Source organism: Caretta caretta, chromosome 13 (assembly GCF_965140235.1).
Source record: "Caretta caretta isolate rCarCar2 chromosome 13, rCarCar1.hap1, whole genome shotgun sequence".
NCBI classification, from domain to species: Eukaryota; Metazoa; Chordata; order Testudines; family Cheloniidae; genus Caretta; species Caretta caretta.
The window spans coordinates 4,066,625-4,079,888 of NC_134218.1; the positions used below are offsets into that span (position 1 = coordinate 4,066,625).

The following is a 13,264-nucleotide window of genomic DNA, read 5'->3' on the forward strand; positions in this document are numbered from 1 at the left end:
TTTCCCATTTAAAGGTGGTACAGTGAGTGATTACCTTTAATCCTATTGGCATATAACAAAAAATACCTTGCATTTATATACGCCTTGTCTTTCTTATGAAAAATGGGGAAGGTTTAACCATTTGTTGAAACTACAACTACCTTGTCCATGGTAGGATTTTACCTCTGGTGGGTTATCGTATGTTAGTGAACACATTCTAAAAAAGCAACTTCTTTCTTAATGTGGAGGTAAATAAGTGCCATTCTTGCAGATAAGAAACTGAGTCACAAAAGTTAAATGACTTGCCCAAATTTGTATGGCAAACAGAGTTGGGAATACAACTCTAGTCTTTGGATTTTCTGCTCCCTGGGATAACCATTGTCTCCCCTGGGTATGTTGCCCATAAATATAACAACAGCAAGTATACAGGCCCTATTTCCTACTTACGGATATTAGAAGCCTTATTATGTTAGTCCTAAATGTGTTTATTCCTTATGGATAGCCCGGAAATAGATCCCAAGCTCTGGTATAACATAAAGGATCCATCTTCAACTTTCATGTGTTGACTTTAAATGCACTAAACTCACCATACACAAATACAAAACTGTTTTCTGGCACAAAAAACCAAAAACAAAACAACATACACATGGGCTCTGAGGTTATTAAAACACTTTACAAATTGTAATTACTGTAGCTGTACAAAATCCCTGTGATATAGGTAAGCACTATTATTGTTTTTAACGGATGAAGAAACTGAGGCAGACAGAGGAAGAAACTTGCCCAAAGTCATACAGTATGAAATGATGCAGATAAAACAGGGGAGCTGGCAAATGGAGCAGAATGCAGTGATTCAAAGGATTAGCAAGAATCTATCACTCACATATCCCCCTCCCAGCACCCATAGTGTAGCTGGCATAGGTATCATACATTTTAAAATGAGTCTTGTGTGCACAGCTAAGCCAACAAGATGTACAGCTCCATATAATGGTGCAAAATCTATAGACTAAGTGTTAGCCTTCATCTGAAATGCACAAATCTGAGTCTCTGACTTGGAGTAATAGTCAACAGTATCCATTCTTTAAATCTTCTGCATTACTATAATCTCCTGGAGATATACTTTGGCTTTAATACACATCTATGGTTCTCTTGTGAAGGGCATCATAATGAGAAACAAAACCATCTCCCATAAACTTGTGAGGTTTTGTTTGTTTGTGTTTATTGTTCCCAGACATCCCTTTACAGTTCTTGGGAAGAAAATGGGAGTAGCGGGGGGAGGGGGGAATAAACCTGCCAGTGCTAAGCTGCAGAGTTGGTCAAATAAGGTAAATGGTGCAGACAAATAATTATATAGAAAGGTAGAGAGCATCCAACTAATGCTGAGTCACATCAGCCCCTGAACAAGAGCATAAGCTGACTCATATTTCTGTTTGTGCTAGGACTGCAGTAGCTACTATTATGTTAATGTAAACTGTAGCAAACAATAAAATACAATTCAACAGAATGTTTATATTACTTTTCATTGTACAACAAAGAATAATTACAAAGAGATATGGTGTATGTGATAATGATACTGGGTTTCTCCCCCCCTACTCACGATAGAGACTGAATTCTAACCTTCACTCTCCACTACACTTCTTCCTCTCACAATTTTCTGTAGTAGCTCAGAGTTTTCCCAAACCCATTTGTTTTATGCTGAAATGTTGTGTTCTTGGGTTCACCCCAAAGCGATCACCTTTTCGAGAAAGTCTGAGCAAAAGCAGTTGAACAACTTTTTACTGGAACATTGGGAGGGATAGCAGGAACGGGTGGGAAAAGAATGGTTTGTTTTCTATATGTTCCACATACTCAAAAGAGGTGAAGCTAGAAATTTTAAATCTGACATATTTTGTAGATCTCATTAAGACTTAAAAGTCACAGCAAATTTAAATAGTTTGGTTGGTGTAATTAAAATTCAAAATGTTGTGTATCTACATTAGATTTTCTGTATTCACCCTAATGATGCATTCTTTAAGAATTCCGCAGTTAAAGATGCTCAATTCTGCAAAGCAAGTATCTTTGCTTCACGGAACATACAAATGCTGTTAAGGATGACTGAATTACGGAAGCCTGAATTATTGAAGGCTAAATTAAGGACAGATAAATTAAGCATGCTCTATTAAGTATAGCTTTGTTATGACTGCTGAAGTTGGGAAACTGGAGTTTTTAAGTTCTCTATGAGAATCATTTATACAGACCCAGCCTTAAAGTGAACTGTACATAGGTAGTTCACTAACAAAATAGCTAAAGTTCAGGCAATTTATAGGTCAGATGACTTCAATGCAAAGACAAGCTTGCCAGGCAAGGCTAGCCGAAGCTGTAATCTCCCCTAGTTGAATACCTCCAGAAAAAGAATTTTACTGACTCTGCCAGCAAAGAGGTCAGATTTTGTAATATACTCAAGCTTGTTTGCTTTTATCTAGAATATTTTCAAATATTTGATGAAGCATTAGTTATGGTACTTCTGTATAAACAATACCATCTGTGTGATTGACTACAAATTGAGGGCACCTGTAAATTCTGAAGCACCTGTGATTGGCTAGAAATGGATGGCATCTGTAAGTTTGTGTGGCACCTCTATGTGAGGCCATGTTCTGTTTCTTATCTATGCAACAGCTGTCTAGTAGTATGGGGAAATGCAAAAACATCAGAATTAGCAGGACCATTTACAGAGAGCTGTAGTAGATGAACTCATATTATCTTCCTATATCTAGCCTCTATGAGTACATGAAATATAATAGAAGAATCTGGGAATCTAATTAAACCACGTCTCCTTTTATTACATACATGTACAGGGCGCCAGAATCTTACAGGCCCTAGACTAACCCATCTCTCCGCTGCATCCGATGAAGTGAGCTATAGCTCACAAAGGCTTATGCTCAAATAAATGGGTTAGTCTCTAAGGTGCCACAAGTCCTCCTTTTCTTTCTGCGAATACAGACTAACACGGCTGCTACTCTGAAACCCATCTCTCCGAAGTTACTCAGGAATTCATTGTGAGCATCGACATCTGGGGGAAGCCCTTGGTCTGAGTAATTGAGCTTCCGATGCAGGAGGTCCTGGACACGTGCAGTGACAAGGAGCTAGTGACAGGGAACTGAAGGGAAGAGGAAAACAAAGGGGGTCTGCATCCCCCACGAACACAAGACACCTGGCAGGTCGCATTAGCATTCTTGCTGCAGACACCACACAGCTGGAAGGGATGACGTAACACTAAACCTGGAAGAGGGAGAGCAAGGGTCCTGCACAGCCTGACACTCGTCACACGCACACCCCTGAAACTCGGCTACCTGGGAAGGGCCAGGAGCAGCCACCCGACCCCAAGCAGAACCGCGCACGGGAGAGAGGTGCTGGCCAAGGCCACCACCTAGGGCGACCAGACAGCAAGTGTGAGAAATCGGGACAGGGGGTGGGGGAGTCATAGGAACCTATGTAAGAAAAACACCTCAAAATCAGGACATCCGGTCACCCAGCCACCACCTCTGACAAAGAGTTTCGTGGGCCTTTAAGGTAGGGCTTGAAGAGCCGCTCAACCCCGCTGGGGCCGGTCAGGCAGCCGCCTGAGGGGAGCCAACCCGCCTCCGAAGGGGCCGGATTCATTCGAAACACTTGGCTCCTCTCACTGAGGCGAGCAAAGGACACCCCCAAAATGGCGTCGCTCTACCGGGCACCTCCTGGGCCAGGCCCTGGCCGCTCGGTTTCCTTCCCTACACGAGGCCCGCATCCCGCTGCCAACGACCCCTCGCTTCGGCCGCTCGCTCACGCGGCGAAACACGCCGCCCCGCAGGGCGAGTTCTCGCGAGAGCTATCCTGGCGGGGATGGAGGAGGCGGAAGTGACGTACAGGATGACGGCGCGGGGCGGGCTCAGGAAGTGCGTCACGGTTGCGCCTGCGGTGGGCGGGCCTTGCGAGCGCCGGGCGCGGGCCTTTGCGAGCGCCAGAGCGGGAGGTGAGGGAGGGGTGGCGCGAGCCATTTTACTGGTTGCTCCGGGCTTGGCCTCTTCCGTGGGCCGCCGCTGCCCGGAGCGCGGGCCCTGGCTCCCCGCCTCATCCTAGCCCGGCCGCTCTGAGCCTGGGCCAGGGGGCTGCAGCGCCCGCGGTGTTTCCGGGGTAACCAGGGGAGCAGCGCCCTGGGGAGCCCATCACAGCCCCCGACCCTCGTTAGGACCCCTCGGGGCCGGGCCGCCGCGGTTCTGCGCCTCTGGCCGGCTCATGAGGGAAGGCAGCGGGTGTACAAAGCCTCTGCGTGGATCTGCTTATTTCAGCTCCCCTGCGGCCCATGGTGATTTACCTTAACCTGACTCCTAATCAGCTTAGGTTTTCAGCCTGTGGGCGGTGGACCCCTGAGGGTCTGCGGACTAGGGCTGAGGGGTGTGCAAAAGGCTGTCCTTACCCTAGAAGAGTGGTTTTCAGTCTGGGGGGGTGGGGAATGGACCCCTGGGGGTCCACAGACTATGCGTAAAATGTCCAAAGGGCACTGCACTTCCACGTGAAATTTTTTAGGGGTCTGCAAATGAAAAAAGGTTGAAAACCACTGTCTTAGACTGACTACACTACAGCGGCTCAGCTACGGTGCTGGGGAGGCCACTTGTCTGATTTTATACAAGACAGTTCCTTTTGTAGGTGGTTTGCCCCCTATCCGCTACTGGGACGAAACTGGACAGGGCTTTGTCGATATCATTTGGGGGAATGGCATTTTGAACAGTACTTCATCCCCACCCACCTGACCTTGAACACATTTCTGCATGCAAGGTCAGGTAGGTGGGGCTGGCAGGGCCAAGGTCATGCAGATGCACTGCCACTGTTCCTGGAAGTGCTGAAATGTCCAGTATTCCGGGAACGTGTGTGGCGACCCTGAGCACCATAGCATAGATACTTCCTACATCAGTGGAAGGGTTTTTCCATCAGTACAGTTAATTCACCTCTGAGAGGCACTAACTAGGTCTCTGGAAGAATTCTTCCTTCGATCTAGCTGTGTCTATGGTGGGACGTAAGTCAACTTAATTATGTTGCACAGCGCATGAAATTTTTCACAACCCTGAGTGAAGTAGCTAGGTTGACCTCATTTTTAGGTGCAACTTTTTCATGTGAATAAGGCCTCGTGCAAAGTACTTATTACGATACATGTGCACAGTTAGGAGATTTTAAGAAGTATGAAACTTGGGACAAAGGTGACAAAATCCCAGGACTTGTGTGGGCAAGGCTGCTGGAAGCCTGTGCAATTTGAATGAGGCACACTTTAAAAAAAAAAAAAAGTGACATTTAAAATGTTTGAGATGTAAACAGCAAACTTATTCTAGAAACAGATCTTTGAAGTGAATAGATAGGAGGGACTCTCCCAAAGCAGGGAGACTTGACAGGATTGGGGGTATTTGAGGTGACCAAGTCATTTATGCTCTCTGTGTTTAACATTAAACTACATGCATCTCTTCCATGCTCTGGATATATATAACTTTAAATTGACAGTATCAATTTATTTACACTTTCCAATGATGGACTGCCCATTCTATTCCACTAAATGCCCCCAACAAACATAAATAGAATAATAAATTTGGCGTATTCTGTGGCTGCATTAATGGTGCGATTCTACAAAGATTGAAGTTTGTGAATAACTTTACTCCTGTGAGTAGTTGCATTGCACGCATTGGACTACTTAGAAGAATGTGCTTAGATCTTAGCAGAATTGGGCCCTAAATCCTTGTGAACTTTGTACCTGTTGTAAATAGTGATTTGCTGGCAATATTGTTGCCTAAAAATGAAATGACAATACTCTCTTCTACCATATAAGTGTAATTTCAATTGGTTTTAATGAGAAGTTGCAGTATGTACATATTTAGCATATACGCCTCTTGTTGTGTGCTGTAAATTATACGTGGTAAAGCATGCTCTTGGTTTCTGTGCTTTCAGTGTGTAAGATAAAGTATGCCCAAGATAACGTTAAATGGCATCGCAGTGGACTTTCCTTTTCAACCATACAGATGTCAGGAGGAATACATGACTAAAGTGCTTGAGTGTCTCCAGAAGGTAAGCACTGGGAGAGGTTACAGTAAATTTCCAGCACTGGTCAGGTGGACTCCTTTGGGATTCATTTGTGTTGGGGAATGGGTGGGAAGGGCAATTTAGGATTTGGAGTATCAGTGTTTCCAAAATAATTCCTTCTACCTACAATGCAGATTTTACTGTGTCAAGTGACAGGGTTTTACCTGTGATCAGGTTGAATTATAATCATGTTACAGAGCCCGCTCTTTATAGGGCTTTCGCCCAGGGCTCTATATTGTGTTTATAATACAATCTGATTCCGTCCACAAGCAGTACCAGGCCATGATATAACACCGTACCTCAAGAGGGTAAAATTTATAATGTAGATTTTTTGGGTCTGGGTGGGGGAAGAGGCTCATAACTGTGAGGATTTCTCTGTCAAAGGAGGCCAGGTCCGAACCCAAGAGCAAGCCCTTTTTTTTTAATTAAAAAAATCAGTTTGGTGGTTTTAAGCGAAACAAAGATGAAAATAAATAGATTAGCGTATCAGATGTTTTGAAGGTATTGTAACATTTAAAGGCTGTTTGTATAGCATGGTGGGTAAATGTTTTTTGATAATGTGAAAAAAATCTTTTTTAAGAAAGAGGCTGTGCATTTATCACAAATCACAGTTTGTAGAAGCTAGATTGTAATTTATGTAAAATTGTCTGTAGGGCCCTACCAATTTCATAGCTGTGAAAAACGTGTCACAGACTGTGAAATAAGCCCTTTCCTGTGAAATTTGATCTCCCGGAAATCAGCAGGGCTGGGGAGGGACAGGACCTGTCCGTCTCCTGCACTGCGATTATGGGGAGAGATCAGACCCACTTCCACAGGCAGCGCAGAAGTGAGGGTGATACACCCTCACTTCTGTGCTGCAGCAGCTCCAGAGCTGGACTCCGGACTGCTGGCCCTCATGGCTCTTCCCCAGGCTCAGGCACCTGAGCTCTGGGGCTTCCGCTCCCTCTCCCACATGGCTCCTGCCCAGGGTGCTGCCTCTCTCCCTTCCCCTCCCCCGCCCCCACAGCTCCGGCTGGGGCTTGGGGCTTCCACCCCCTGCAGCTCCAACGTGGGATCAGAGACCTGGGTTGGGTGCTGTCACCCCCCGCAGCTCCAGCTCCTGCCCGGGGCTGCCCCCCCGCCGAGCCCCTATGCTCTGGGTGATTGAGCTTGGGGCTGCTTCTCCTCCGCTCCCCCCGGTGGCTCCAGCCAGGACTCAGAGATTCTATCCCCTGTGGCGCCTGCCCAGGCTCAGGGACCTGGGTTGGGGGCTGCTACCACCCGCAGCTCTGCCTCTGCCCCCCCTCCCCCCCCCATGGCTCCAGCTGGGGTTCGGGGTGCCTGGGCTCAGGGCTGCTGTCCTCAATGGCTTCTGCCCGGGCTCCGGGCCACCCAGTCTTGCCCCCCTCCCCCCCACCTCCCTCATGGCTCCTGCCAGGGCAACCATTTTTCAAATTGTCCCGGGCCTCTGGGCACGAGCCCCATGGGCCCATGCAGTAATCCACCACTGGCCCTGACTAGCAGCCAGGAGCCCCTGGCTGGGGTGCTCTCAGCAGCACTGGGGAGATTGGACCTACCTCCACCTCTGGGAGCCTCTTCCAGCTGCAGGAAACTCTGCAGCTGCTGCTTTCAGAGCTGGGGTCTGAAGGTAGCACGATAGTGAGTATGGCAATCCTGCAACCCCCGTACAACAGCTTTAGAAACCCCCCCCCCCCCCCCCACGATCCCCTTTTGGATCAGGACCCCCCACAGTTACAACACCTGAAATTTCAGATGTAAACATCTGAAATCCTGAAATTGACTAATTTTTAAGACCCCCATGGCTGTAAAATTGACCAAAGTGAATTGTGAATTTGGTAGGGCCCTAGTTATCTGGGTTGCAAACTGCGAAAGGCGACTCTTACAATTTAAACTACTAGTGAAAAAATACCTAGTTTTTCTCCTTCCTTGTTCATATACTCTCTGCTTCCCACTCCACCAGACTTTATTTTTAATTGTACATATTTTTTAGCATGCAATTAAAAAAAAACAATGCCAGAAATGTTAGTGTTAAATCTTTTGGGCAGAAATGTAGGTAGTTTTTTTCTTCCCTCTCTCTGAAACTTGAAAAAAGAAAAGAAAACTAAATAAGTAGTCCTTATGTTCATGCAATCTGTCCTTAATTTAAAAAAAAATGATGGTGTACTTATGGTGGTATCTACTTGGCATCTCCGCAATATAGTCTTAGTGAATGTCAAACAAATAAGGAAACGCTTTCCAAAATACTGATTATTCTTTGCCTGGAGTGCCTAAAGTAGTTTTTCTGAGATTTATGTTCTTTGTTCCACCCTATCCAAGACCTGAGCTCTTTTGTGAAAGAAGAGAAGTTTTACTCTCCATGACGCTCCAGCATTCAGCCTCATCACACCTGCAATGCTAGTTGCTCAGTAGACCACCCACTGATGTTGGGCTGTAAAAGCAGATATAATTTTAAAGCTGTTTTATGAAGGGCCTTAATAGTGTTGAGACATAATTTGCCTTGGCCAATGCATAACCCAGGCATAAAAGAATGTAATTTGTTTTAAAACTGTAATGTCTGGCACCGTTCTATCCCTGGTGTAAATCATCTATACTGCATGATTCAATCTTGTGATATGGAGTGTATGTTTAAACTATTAACTTGCTTAGCAAATCAGTCTCCATCTACAGTCTTATAATCATTTCCAATTTTAGCCTAAGGCAGCAGCTTATAATATTTTCTTTTATTTTAACCTAAAATTTGTCATGTGTCAAGCAAAGTGTGGAGAATTTCTGTGAGAATTAAAGGATAAAATAGTCCATGAATCTGTGTTTTAGGTTGACCACTCCACCCCAGTCAGTGGAGCTCTGAAGAAGTGTTTTTTTACCCACGTAGTGCATCTGAAGAAGTGGGTTTTTTATCCACGAAAGCTTATGCCCAAATAAATCTGTTAATCTGTAAGGTGCCATCGGACTCCTCGTTATTTTTGTGGATACAGGCTAACATGGCTACCCCTCTGATACTTGACTGGGGTATCAGAGTAGCAGCCGTGTTAGTCTGTATCCACAAAAAGAAAAGGAGTAAGTGAGCTGTAGCTCACGAAAGCTTATGTTCAAATAAATTTGTTAGTCTCTAAGGTGCCACTAGTACTCCTTTTCTTTTTGAGTGGGGTAAAGGCTCTTACAGGTTGTACCTCTATGTGTCAGCTTTTACAGGCTTATAAGCATGTACATATGTGTTTCTAGTGGAAGGTATATCATGCTACATAAATCTGTACAGTGATGTGGTTATTCTTTTCCTGGGAAAATACTGTACTATACGGTGATCAATGCTAGGCAAATTTCTGAGCTGTCCCCAAATTTTCCTTCCTTCTCCCTGTCTTTCTCAACATTAAAGAAGGTGAATGGCATTTTGGAGAGTCCCACGGGTACAGGGAAGACATTGTGCCTCCTCTGTGCCACTCTGGCTTGGCGGGAGCATTTTAAAGATACCATCTCGGAATGGAAAATTGCACAGCGAATGAATGGAGTGGAACTCTTTCCTGACAGACCCATGTCGTCCTGGGGTGACGCTGGCAAAGATGCTGAAATCCCAGGTAAATGTCCCAGCAAGCAGACTTTGACTGTTATACTTGGTTGGGAACCTTGAAGGAATGACAGAGGATGATTAGTATTTCTTTTTCTTTTATCCTTGTCATGTACCTGTGAATGCCACAATGGCATTATTTAGCAGCTAAAGCATTATTTCACACTTACCTTTTACTGATGTAAATCTAAAGATGCCCCACATAACCTTTCTCCTTGCTACAAGGCAGTAAAAATATCCACTTAGCTCATTTCCTATAGGTGAATAGCTGGATTGTAAAATTCCTTGCTGTCTCCATAAGCCACGCTGTTACCATAGCACCAGCTGGGGAAAGCAGGCTAATGATATCTTTAGCTCTTCCTTCTGTTTAGTGCTAATAATTTTTTTCTTTTTTCTCCCTTTGGCAGCTTATTACACTGATGTTCCTAAAATAATTTATGCCTCCAGAACCCATTCTCAGCTTACTCAAGTCATCAGTGAGTTAAAGAGCACAGTCTACAGGTAAATACAAATTAAGAAAATGCTTTTCAGTCAGAGTAAAAGGGTATTTTTTGTGTTGCGTTGGATGACTACATATCTGATGATGTATCCCTTGGAATGCAATTTTCATAATGCAGATGGGTGGAAACGGAACTTCTCTGGCTCACTGTGTAGCTTTCTCCTATGCTGAGGATTCTGCTTCCCATTCCTCTTCCTTTTCTCACTCCTATTCCAAAGTTTCCTGTATATAATCCCCTTTACTTCAAAAGTTCCTTTGAAAAAGTGTGGTTTTCTAGATGGTTTTCCAGTCAAGCCTGTAAACTTTTTTGTGTATGAAAATAAATGTGCTTTATATTTTTCTTTGTTCAGGGAGAGATGGATTTTTCAGTTTATCGGGGTTAATAGAATATTTTGCTTGTATTCCTGCCAATGGTGCTGATTCATGTAGCTACATGTAGCCCATTCATGTAGGTCCGTTAGTAACTGCTTGAGTATCTGTATGGATATATCTTTTCAATGAACAAAGCTATTTTGAATGCTTGCCTTCAGCCACAGCTTCTGCAGTAAATTATCATTAATCCAATCTCCCTGCTATCTAAAAAATAGATTACAGTACAGTAAAAAAGAGGGTTCTTTTTTAGGTCCATGGTATTTAGATGTGGGATGCTGTGCCATTATAACAGGATCTATGTTTTGTGGGGGTGCCTTTTGAGAGAGTTGACTAAAGCTACTATTGATTACTCCCTGCCCCATCAAAATAATTTCATTAATGCATGTTTAAATTTGAGAATTTATTGCTGCTACAAAAAATTTACTGTGATGTTATAGATGAGAAATGTAGCTGTTGAAAAGCCTTGAGATTCCCAAATTTCTGACATCCACTTTTATTCTTCCCAGCCAACTTTCACATTGGAAATACTTGACTCAAGCTAGCAACATATGTGTTCAAAAGTCTGTTTTTCTCTCTCTTGTCATCCCCCCCACCCCTTTTAATACCAGCTATTTGGGTATTTTGTTTAAATAGGCCAAAGGTTTGTGTTTTGGGCTCCAGAGAGCAGCTTTGTATTAACCCTGAAGTTAAGAGGCAGGAGAGTAACCACATGCAGGTAAGAACGCAACAATGAAGTTGTGCAAAGCTCATACATGTAAGTGACTGTATCTTGGCTTTAGGGCATGTAATTTCTAATGCTGAAATTCATTACAATCCTTGGCAAAACTCAGAGGTATTAGTTGACCATACAGTTGGAGTGCTATAGAAAGTTTGTGTTCTTGTCGTGCTCTGTTAGTGAAGAATTAAATTCTGGGATTTACCTTTCCAAGAGGGGTTGTGACTGGTGAGAGCATGTGAATTAGTTTTCTGTATTTAACTTGCAGTCCTGCCATTTGCTTGCCAAGTGACCCAGGGCAGGTAGTTTAAAATGACACCATCAATTTAAAAATCATGCTCCTGATTGAAAATGTTTTACCTACTGTTGCCACATGTAATGTTAAGGACTCCCATAGCTGAAAAAATAATAATGGGGAAAAATAACTGAGTAATCTGTCACTTTCCCCCTGTTTGTTTGGGTGTTTTACACAGCAATAGGGAAGGGAAGAACACTGAGAGGAAAATGTGATTGTGAAACTGCAAACGTTGGCCCAGGGATTTGTAGACAGGTGTAGACCCTGTAATGGTATTTGATTCATTACCTGAAATTGACCAAATTTCAAATGACTGGTGTCCCTTTTCTTTCTGCCTTAGTTTCCTTATTTTTAAATTGGGTTCGATACTACTTCCCTTACGTGGCCTAATGTATGTAAGGCACTTAGGTCTTTATATAAAAGGTACCGTAGAAATCCAACATACTGGTGATGCTCAGAGGGTATTTTCCCCTTTTTCTTAGGCAGGACAACTTGTTGGTATCCTGCTATTTGATTCTCATTATTGATGATCTGGTATGCATTTCCTCTAGCTTCATGCTCAAAGGGCATGCTGCATTTCCGCAGCCCCTATTGGTAGCTGAATAAAGAGGCAGTATTAGAAGGGTCTCAGAGGGAGGTTTGGCGGCTTCTTCAGGCAGGTGGATGCCCCTGGGGAGGGAACCTATCTATGGGAAGTATGGAGGCTTAACGATGGATGTACAAGTAAAATCCTAGGAGATGAAAAAATTTGGGAAAAAATAGCAGCCTCATTATGAAGGAGTCCAGTGAAGCCACATGTTCGTAGGCTGTGGATTATAATCTGATCCTCTTTCGTGCTTGGTTGGGGTGGATGCTGCACCGTGATCACGGTCTGTAGAAAATGTGAGAAGAAAAGGGATTGGTTTTTTAGAGAAATCTTTCTCCATTCCTTATTATGCTGAGCGAGTGTCCCTGAATATGTTCATTTACCCTGCCTCTCCCTCCACAGCCTTGGGCAAGCTGTACCTTTGCTCCCTGAAATATGCTTTATCTTGCAGATCCACATGTGCCGAATGAAAGTGATGGCTCGTACTTGCCATTTCTATAACAATGTGGAGGGTAAGTTTGGCTGTGGAGGCAATGCCCTGATTTTGGGCAGAGAGATGCCTGGCAGGTAGATGGGGAAATTGAAAAGGAATGAGAGAACCCATCAGCACCTGAATGTATGCATGTACATTTACTTTTAATAGGTTTTTAAGCTAATGCTCAGGAAAGGTACAGGGTCGATATCCCTGAAGACTGAAATCCTTTTAATTTGTCCACAAAACAGAGCAGGAGCAGCAACAGTGCAAATTATCCATATAATCCCGGCAATATGTTTCACCCCTGACCTGGTGAGGCCCTTCTAGGAGTGAGAGTGTATTTCGTTCTACATGCCCATTCAGCTCTTGGCCTCTTTGCTGTGACTGCTAGCAATTGAGCTAAATGAGAAAGTGGGGTTTGGATCAGACCACAAATTAATTTCATGTTAGTCACCAAACAGTTGTCAGCACTACTGAACTGCAACTCAGCAGACAACCATCATGCTGCATGATACACAGTTCAAGGGAGCTGGGAGGAAGTATCCAAGGAGTCTGCTGGTGTGGGATGACAGACCCCTTGTCTTCAAGTGCAGATGGTTTTAAATGTCCTTGCAGAACCCCCATTCAATAAACTGTATTGTGCTTATTGTATCCTCTGAAGGATGATGGGCTGGGTTGACTGCTGGGGTTCAAACCTGTGGTTCTG

At 44.1% G+C, this 13,264-nt stretch overlaps 2 protein-coding genes across 11 annotated transcripts in view; one reads left to right on the forward strand and one right to left on the reverse strand.

Annotated features, from left to right (window-relative positions):
• Nucleotides 1-3,639, reverse strand: part of STMN3 (stathmin 3) — a 47,229-nt gene extending 43,590 nt beyond the window's left edge. For both annotated transcript variants that reach the window (XM_048820417.2, XM_048820415.2), the window contains exon 1: nucleotides 3,461-3,639. The gene's annotated coding sequence lies outside the window, so the exon portion shown is untranslated. The remainder of the gene's footprint in view (nucleotides 1-3,460) is intronic.
• A 197-nt stretch (nucleotides 3,640-3,836) lies between these two features.
• The window catches only part of RTEL1 (regulator of telomere elongation helicase 1), a 120,267-nt gene continuing 110,839 nt past the window's right edge, over nucleotides 3,837-13,264 (forward strand). For 7 of the 9 annotated variants that reach the window (XM_048820401.2, XM_048820406.2, XM_048820407.2 and 4 more), the window contains exons 1-6: nucleotides 3,973-4,297; nucleotides 5,923-6,039; nucleotides 9,428-9,626; nucleotides 10,024-10,117; nucleotides 11,121-11,202; nucleotides 12,535-12,595. In XM_048820401.2, the coding sequence (XP_048676358.2) occupies nucleotides 5,938-6,039; nucleotides 9,428-9,626; nucleotides 10,024-10,117; nucleotides 11,121-11,202; nucleotides 12,535-12,595 (538 nt within the window). In that variant the 5' untranslated portion in view covers nucleotides 3,973-4,297; nucleotides 5,923-5,937. The other 2 variants (XM_075118660.1, XM_048820402.2) reach the window with 2 other exon arrangements.